Here is a 9,059-nt window from a genome sequence, read left to right as displayed (position 1 = left end):
CAATTCGAACTACACGGAGAAAAAAGAGTTCCCAAAATCGTGAACAAGCGTTCATGAAAATGGGAACCACGAACAAAGTGTTCAAATGTCATGGTACGATTTTGAAAAACGTACCATGGCATTTGAACACTTTGTTCGTGGTTCCCATTTTCATGAACGCTTGTTCACGATTTTGGGAACTCTTTTTTCTCCGTGTATATCCAGCGCCCCCGTGTCAATTCCGTGTGTGTTTTAGATGGTTCCCGCATTCATTGCGACATGTCGATAATCTCTTACATGCAATCGCTCGGAATTTACGTGATCTTTTTGCCAACTTATGCACCATTCTTCAACCCTAGCAAAGGTCTCACTCAAATATGTGAGAAATTAGGATTTAAGCGTATTTGCACGGAGAAAAAAGAGTTCCCAAAATCGTGAACACCCGTTCATGAAATTGGGAACCACGAACTAAGTGTTCAAATGCCATGGTACGATTTTCAAAAACGTACCATGGAATTTGAACACTTTGTTCGTGGTTCCCAATTTCATGAACGGGTGTTCACGATTTTGGGAACTCTCTTTTCTCCGTGTGATGATTGAAATAAAGAATTCACTCGGAACTTGTTAATTAAACTTTTTTTATTTGCTATCTGGAACAAATGAAATGTAAACAATCAAAGATGATCGATGTCAATGCAATCGATCACCTGTTCGGCTAATGCAGCGGGGTATTCGGTTCCATTCATGGCAGTTATCATTTCTTCATGTGACGTTAACTGGCTCTCCAATGACTCGATCCTGTCTCCCATAGCCTTTACCAGCATTAGGAGATTAGCGTTATCCTGCTTCAGTTGAGTTACAACGTTCCCATCGACACGATTTTCTTCGAAAATGGCACCCTTGTATACAAATTCGACGCAGTGATCCCAAACATAACGCAAAATGTCCTCGACACAGATTCCAACAATTTTCAAGAATCCACGTTTTTCACTGGACTTCTGGCCCTTGAAGTTTTTCTCCGCTTCAAGTCTAAACAAGGCTTCATCCTCCTCTGGCGTAGACCTTTTAGTGCGCTGAAAATTTACAAAAGTTGGTAATGAAGTTCCGGCTATGTTTCACTTTATTCTACACAGAAAAAAAAAATTCGGTAAATTTACATCATTTATGATGTACCAAAAGTGCACGTCATTAATGATGCTAATTTAAATGAGTTTCATTTTAAATTTACATGCCATCCAACGTAAATCTGCCGAACAAACTTTGCTCTAGAATCGTGTAAATTTCCGATGAAACTTACGTAAATTTACCAAAGCGAAAAAAAAATTTTCTCCGTTGAATCCAGAATCCGATGTAAATTTTTATCGCTTTTTATGCCATTGCTGGAAATGATATACTTTTAGTTTATTTTTGATATAAATTTGATTGCTGAAGTTTCAAGAGGGATCGTCAAAGAACTAAAAGTAAATCATTCAACATAGGCCTAAAAATTACATCAAAATCTAGATTCAACGGAGAAGCATCAAGCTATATCTTGAAACATGTTTAAATTCACTATAGAAAGTAAGATAAAAAGGTGGAATGTGAGTAAACCTTAATAAAATACAAAAACAAACTTGCTTAAGCTTTCGTAAGTTGCGATTTTTAGCCTCCCTTACACTTCTTAACACCTAAACTCCCTAGCTCGAGAAAAAGGGGGAATTTCTATACAGATTCGAGTTTAGGTGTTAAATGGTGCACAAAGTACACTAGCGCGACCGGTTAATATTGAGATACAACTTGCCGATTGATAAGAAATAAGCATTGAAAAAGGATGATACAAATCAAACAATAATTGTAGTTAACCTTTTTTGTATAAGGACTGAAGAACCAAAATAAACATTCAGTTTATCCCACTCACTCCAATGATGTTGACAAAATACAGGAGCAAAAAGTAATGAATGTTTACATCTAGTTCTTTGGTTTTTATAGAACAAAGTTTAGAAGCTTACCATTAATTTTGTTGACTTAATCTTCGGGATAAAATGCTAAACATACATGCTGTCATCAGCAGACGCGAAGTCATAGGCCGTCCGCGCCTTAAACATGCTAATGTTGAACGTCAAATTCGGCTTGATGTAACTGCAGGTGAATCTGTTGCTTGCCGCCATCACTGACGGCCGTCATTTCCGTGAGGTTCATCGTGCTCAAATGACCATTTCCGTCGATTATCAAAGGCTCTGTACAGCTGCTGGTAGTGTTCGCTGTCCACGCTCTGAAAAACCAAATCAGGAATAATTTTATTTATTTTATTTTTGGTATGGCACAGGAACCAAACAGGAACAATGTTTGCAAATTTGAAAAGAGCAGCATTCACATTGTGTAAAAAAGTAGCTTAGTAGGCCAGCACTTTGTAAAATAGTTGTCTTCAGCCATGGATTTTGAATAATAAAGCAACATGCATTTCCACTCTTTTCTCGTGTTGGTCCAGATGTTACGGAAACGACTTACCTTATAAATATCCAGAGCACTCGTTCCACAGGTTCCTACTTTCTGGATTTTGTACAACTCAATTCTTCTTAGCGATCCGAGGATATAAAATTTTAATTATTTTCAATAATTTTTGTTATTTGGACTCTGGGGAAACGTCACCTTTGGAGTGACACTTCTTGTGGTGAAGCAAAGCAAGCAAGCAGGTGGTGAATTTAAAGAATGTTCAGGTTCGCTTACACTATTTTGCTTCACATTCCCACTGAGAAACTTTCCGCCTTGATCGGCCTTCGTCAGCCCGATTTTTTTCCAACGATCAGACTGATCAGGGTGTTACATTTCTCGAGGGTTCAGGTGGCGCTGTTATCCTCTAAGAAATGTAACGCCTCAATCAGCCTCCCACTGAGAAATGTAACGACCCGATCAGTCTGATGGTTGAACAAAATCGGGCTTACAAAGGCCGATCGGGGCGTGCTGATAGTTCTCTCTGAGAAATATAACGCTCTGATCAGTCTAATGGAAAAAAATCGGGCTGATGAAGGTCGAAAATAATAATTTCTCAGCGGGTTAGAAGATACCTCGCTTACTTTTTCAAAAGGTCCTATTTACATAGGAAACCCATGACACATTAGTTGTTTTAAAAAAGTAATCTAGATATGTTCTGTCAAGGAATGTCTTACCTCTTTTTTTAAACTAATTATTTAAGTGTTCAATTTAGTATGCTCAATGCTAATGTTTCCAGGGCACTCGGTAATATAAATTCTGTTATTTAATTTAACTCAATTTCGAATATTTTACGCTGTTATTCATGCGTTCAATATTTCATTATATTTTTCACTTGAATTTTTTAATGAAGGTCACCGAATTAAAATTTTGTACAACGGTAAATTTTGTACAACGGTAAAAAACACGATCAAAAACCATTTCTGATCACTTTTTTCATTTTAATGCAAAAAAATGACAAGACAACATTTTTTCGATGGATCAACTATGGTCCCCTTGGAACGAGCTGTCAAGTAGGAACTTTTCTTTCAATAAGGACCGCGAGGTTAATTTTTCAAAATTGATTTAAAAATCCATTTTAAACTCTTTGTGGTCGTACAAAGGGTCAAAGGATTTACTCAGGAAAATAAGCTTTATCGCTGTAAACAATAATATCAGCAATCTAAGCTTAATTTTAGGACCCAATGGTCATAGTGCTCATGAAAAAAAATATTAAATTAATTATCAATCTACTCATTTTAAAACCAAAGTTAATTTTTCCTTCCAAAATTTCCCATTTTTTCAATTTGTTCATTTATACAATTATTTTTCAAGGACAAAATGCTAGAAATGATTCTAAACGCAGGGGAATGCGTTTTAAATTGATCTCAGCTGATTGCACTTTAAGTTTCATTGAAAAGTTTTTTGAAAAATATTGTTTGTGCCCTGATTTTTTGGGCCAATTTTGAAGGGGAGGTGGGAGCGACAAAAACTTTTTTAAATATTTGTACCAGCCGAGGTATCAGCCTTATTGGACATTTACAAAAAAAACTCTAGATCTGAAGTTTTCCTTTTTCTAATAGGTTCAATAAGCAAATGTAAACATTAATTACTCAATGTTTACATAAGCTTCAAATCAAATTGTTCGTCCAACAGCATTCCTTGGCGTTCTCTATTACAAGATTCCTACTCAAAACTAGGTATCCGAAGGCTTGAAACAGTGAAGCAATCCAAACCTCTTTTTGCACCTAAGCTCCCATCCAATATTTACTTCCCATCCGATGTCAGGCGTGATCAGCAAATCTCGTCTCGAAAAATGCCACTGAGATCGAACCCAGGCCAACTGGGGTGAGATGTAACTGCCGAACATTCGCTTATAGGACCTAATAAGAAAGTCCAGATATTAAAAATAAATTGATGCCCTTTCCCTACATTTATTTAAAAAAAGCATACCAGATCTGATGGAAGTTAGGAATGTCCCATAATGGAAATGGAAAACGTCATGGTTTCCGCGGCTGAACATTGAAGTGGGGAAAAATGATCAACTGTGGCCCTGGCCTGTCAAAGGCATCCTTACCTTCTCAACTGTCAACGAGTAGAAAAACTTGACTGCTGCAAAAATAATTGTTTCGTCCGGTTTTTATTATTTTGCATCGGGCATCGGGAAACTAAAACGAGTGTCCGGCCAAGAAAAATACTCTTCTCCGAACCGAGGGTACACCAAACATCGGATCCTGCAAATCAAATGGCCGCTTAACGCTGTTTGGTCCCTGTTCCCCCATTTGAATTTCTACAATATAGGTGATTTATGAACGGTATCTAGTTTTGAAAACAAGCGCATTCTACGTTTTACCCTGGGTGCTGAATAGTGGTTCGCAAAACGGCCTCAATTTTGAACTGTCAAAGTGGAACCAATTTACTGTTCGCCAAAAGTAGAAAGTATTGTTATCGATCATTAAAAAATGTTTTTTTTTGCTTGAATGAAAAATGTGTGGTTTTTGAGGACCTAGATTTGAAGTCAAGAAATCTTAAGAAAGTTGAAAGTGAGATCGTCATTTTTTATAATTATGAATGGAAGTTGTTTATGGAGTCGATGCGGTTGTATCCATCCAGAAGCTGTCTTTATTGTTTGATTCCGTTTGAAAACCTGGTTTAGTGAAAATCTTCTCTGTTTGTTAGATCAGCTTCGCTAGAATTAGCAGCAAGAGCTGCAGGATTCCAAAATCAGCCAGGGAATTTATCTGCGACTTCGCAGAATGACACTCTCGCCGCAGTTCTTCGTCACTCGTAAAAAAGAAAAATCTGTTCTAACCGACCGAAACGCGACAATTTTCCTGCAAAAAATCCAAAAACTATGCAAAATAAAACACATTGTACTACTTATTATAAAACAGCCCATTTAAAAAAACGAAGTTGACTTTATAGCTGTCGGCCACCATTGCTAGTACCAACCACTAGTGTCTTCCTTTTTATCTACAAGGACTTCGCCGCCCTGGGCTCCTAAGTGTATGAAAGTATGGCACGGAGCGACGGCGCCGAATACCCATATTTACACAAAGAATTTTAGAGCGCCCTCCGCGGGATTCGAACCGGCGACCTCTGGATTGTGAGTCCAGTGCGCGGTCCGATTGATCCACACGGGCGGGACAACAGCCCATTTACCAGTAAGAAAAAAGTCATGCTTGTGCCTGAACAGACTCCTACTTTGTAGATGTAAACAAAGTGGGATCATTCGAAAATCACGTTACGCATTCTCTCTATTCAGCACCCAGGTTTTACCTGTTACACCTATCTGAACTTGTTGCAGCTTCCTCCAGTGCAATGTTGTCCGGAACCTGTTCTGTTAAGAATGCAGAGTCACCTGACTTTATCAGCGACTCCGGTTCCTCAGAATTTGTCGATTATTTAATAAGAAATATTTCTTTATCTGCTTGTTTACATGAAGTTTCGGCAACAAAAGCGAAAGTTCTCCCAGAACTCTTGCCGAGACTGGTTTTGAGAAAAACATTACAAACGGCAAACCAATCTAGAACAAAAAGTCAAATTATAAACAAACATCGCATTCGCGGATGTAAACATTCACTTAAATGAACAGTATTTGCTTACAACCTCTGACGTTTGCTGCTGTTTTCTCAACGAAATCGAGCACTTGATTCAAAAACAACTCCAACAACGCCGTTCACTTCAGCTGTCATTCGCAAAATTAACTTGAGATTTAAAAATAAGTGTTTTTATGGTTTACATTTAGAAAGTTTACATCAGAAATGTTTTTACATGTATTTCATATTTTCATATTATTGATTTTCTGGAAACAAAAGTTCCGTTTACATGAGATTCGTGATTTAAGTCTAATCTCATTTTACATGAGGGCTCTTTCAATGCAATACAACGTTTTAAATTTAATTTCAAATTTACATTGAGCATGTTTACGTTGAAAGCATAGTTTCAGTGTCGGGTAAATTTACATTTTTTTTCTGTGTATAATAACCTTCCGGGATTCTTCGTCTCCTGAATCGCAAGAATCTGATGTTACGGATGCCTTCCGTTTTGGAGTTGATACCATTTTTCCGAAGTGTTTGACACTTGAACAACGTTTGCGGTTTTTTCAACTGCGCGATTTAGTCGCCGCCGCCTACAGTTCAGAACAGACGACCGCACATTGCATAGTAGCCAGAATCGCAAAATGTTAAGTTATCTTGCCACGCATAATACATCTTTTATGTCAGAAAAAAGTTGTAATTTTACCTATGGAAATGTGTAATTTTACCACTTTTCTGGTGTAATGTCACTTTTTCAGTCTAAATTGAGGTAAAATTACATCATAAAAAAGGTAATATTCAACCTTCCAAAATTACAGCTTCCAAATTTACATTATTTTTTCTGTGGCAGAAGATACAGTGGATATTTCTTAACTTAATGTTACCAATATACCATAGGTCGTCTTATCTAAGGTGCCGTGATAAGGTCCAGCTTGTGATAATACACAGCAAAAAATCCGATGGTAAAATCGCATGCAAAAGCATGCACATCACCTTCGTCAAAATAAACACTTAATATTACACACTGCATGTACAAATTTTGCAAAAGCAAAAAAAATGTTGCAACCGACGGGATTCAAACCCAGCACCAACAGTAGGGACTGGCGCCTTATGAGCATATATGAGCTTGACATTTCGGTCAGGTAGGTTTCCCATACTGATGGGCTACATATTACAGGGTGTAAAATTACATAAAATTGCATAAAATAATGCAATATTTATTTTACACCCAGGTCTTTTACACGCAGCTGGATTACTACTTTTTTAGCTGTGTACAAGGCAATCGAATCCAGCAGGGAAAAAAATCACCAGTTGTGTTGGTCCGAGCTGAGATTTGAACCCCGATCTACCGCTTACGAGGCGGAAGCGTTACCACGGCAAGGCTAACTACGTGGCTCGGCTAGAGTAGAGTAAGTGCATACAACTATTAGGATCCATGGCTCGGTCATCATCTTTCTGATAAACATATTTTCAGATTTTTAAGTGGAAGCACAGTCAAGGGCTGAGCGGTACGTTGCCCTTGAAGTGCCTCACATTCTCCACACCCTACAATTTGGACAAAATACATGTTTTGATTTGAAAAATCGTAACATTCCCGCATTATTTCAAAATTATTTTCAGAGAATTAATTAACTTGGTAAGGTTAAAGAAACATAGAAACAATGTTTCCAGTCTCGGATTTACGCTATTTTATGCCTTTTCCTTTTATTAAAAATAACAGGGAATGGTAATTTTGGAATTTGGAAGGGTTAAATTTTGAAGATTCCATATTACCTCATTTATGATGTGATTTTATCTTAATCCAGACTGAAAAGTGACATTTCTCCAGAAAAGTGGTACAATTACACATTTTCAGATGTATAATTACATTTTTTTTCTGACATAAAAGATGTAATATTACCATGATTTTTTTCGTTGTGTGTAAAACATTGATAAAAAACAAGAGATTCTTTAATTTGCCTAAAGAATAGAAATTCATCCTAAGAAATCATGACACAAACCTCCACCACACAATCCACACTACTTTGCAAGCTTTTTATCTTAAAAGCAAACCTGCTCGAACAAAGTTTTATCAACAGATGCTGTATGCGGCAATAATCCTTACAAATATGGCAATGCGGCTGTGCAGGAAACGTTTGCACTGCGTCGCAGATGGAAAAACTGTCGGCAGCTCCAAAAGCTTCTAATCCTGACAAACTTTTACCGGTTGTTTATCGAGCTTAGAATTCATATTCGCCCTTTGACCATCGGTTCCTTCGCCTTTTTGCTAAGAAAAGATAACAGTTGCCCCTTCCACGCCCACAAACATATAACTCGGTTTCGACTCAACTCGAGCTTTCCTTTAGTCCCTAGTGTAAAATGTAGTTTGGTCTTTTTGTAACTGGTGCTGCTACTAGACAAAGTTTTCCCCCGACCAATTGTGCATAAGTACGGTCGAGACGTGCATTTGTATGTGAGTCTGTGGGTAATGCTATCGATAATCGAAAAATGCCACCATAAGGATGAAATTGAATCTGTTTTCGCATATTCCGACCTATTGAGCCAAGTGCTAAGTGAAACACTATCGCACATCGTCGTCGCCATCGTCTTCGACCGTGTAACGATACATAATACAAACATGGACACACACACACACACACACACACACACACACACACACACACACACACACACACACACACATACTCACACTCGCTTATTGCTGTATTGCGACCTTGCGTCTCGACGACAAGCTGCTGACGACTGTTGGTTACACGGTCCTGTGCGCCACCCAATGCTATGTTATGTTATGTTTTGCTATGCTATGCTCGATGTGCTCCTTTATGCATGCAACATTCCACTGACATTTTCCCTGGCATGGCGTGGCGTGGGACATCGTCGGGTGGGACGAACGAACTTAGCAGAACCTTCGCATAGAGTCGTAAAGTGCTTTTCCGTTGCCGTGACACTGACTGCTGGCTGCTGCTATCCGAAAAATAGCTCAAGAAACCTCCGAAAGAAAAGCAATAACAGTTTTATGGTTTATCACTGTTCTTGCGGGTTCAAAATTTGCATATCTCGTGCATAACTTTTATAAGTTTATGTTATCTTTCA

At 38.1% G+C, this 9,059-nt stretch overlaps 1 protein-coding gene across 1 annotated transcript; it reads right to left on the bottom strand.

Moving 5' to 3' along the window:
- Window positions 1-485: 485 nt before the first annotated feature.
- LOC120426528 (uncharacterized) lies at window positions 486-6,632 on the bottom strand. Its single transcript, XM_039591297.2, has 2 exons — window positions 6,416-6,632; window positions 486-1,052 (listed from the first exon to the last, which is right to left on the bottom strand). Exons 1-2 carry the CDS (start codon window positions 6,488-6,490, stop codon window positions 654-656), a joined length of 474 nt encoding a protein of 157 aa, XP_039447231.1. The 5' UTR covers window positions 6,491-6,632; the 3' UTR covers window positions 486-653.
- Between the last annotated feature and the right edge of the window lie 2,427 nt (window positions 6,633-9,059).

The sequence above is a fragment of the Culex pipiens genome, chromosome 3 (assembly GCF_016801865.2).
Source record: "Culex pipiens pallens isolate TS chromosome 3, TS_CPP_V2, whole genome shotgun sequence".
Classification (NCBI taxonomy): Eukaryota; Metazoa; Arthropoda; class Insecta; order Diptera; family Culicidae; genus Culex; species Culex pipiens.
This window is presented reverse-complemented; position numbering and strand designations above follow the sequence as displayed.

Coding starts and splice junctions, on each gene's coding strand:
- LOC120426528 (XM_039591297.2), bottom strand. CDS start 6,490: ATGGTATCAACTCCAAAACGGAAGGCATCCGTAACATCAGATTCTTGC. Junction 1,053..6,415: donor GAGACGAAGAATCCCGGAAG/GTTATTATACAC, acceptor GTAAATTTTCAG/CGCACTAAAAGGTCTACGCC.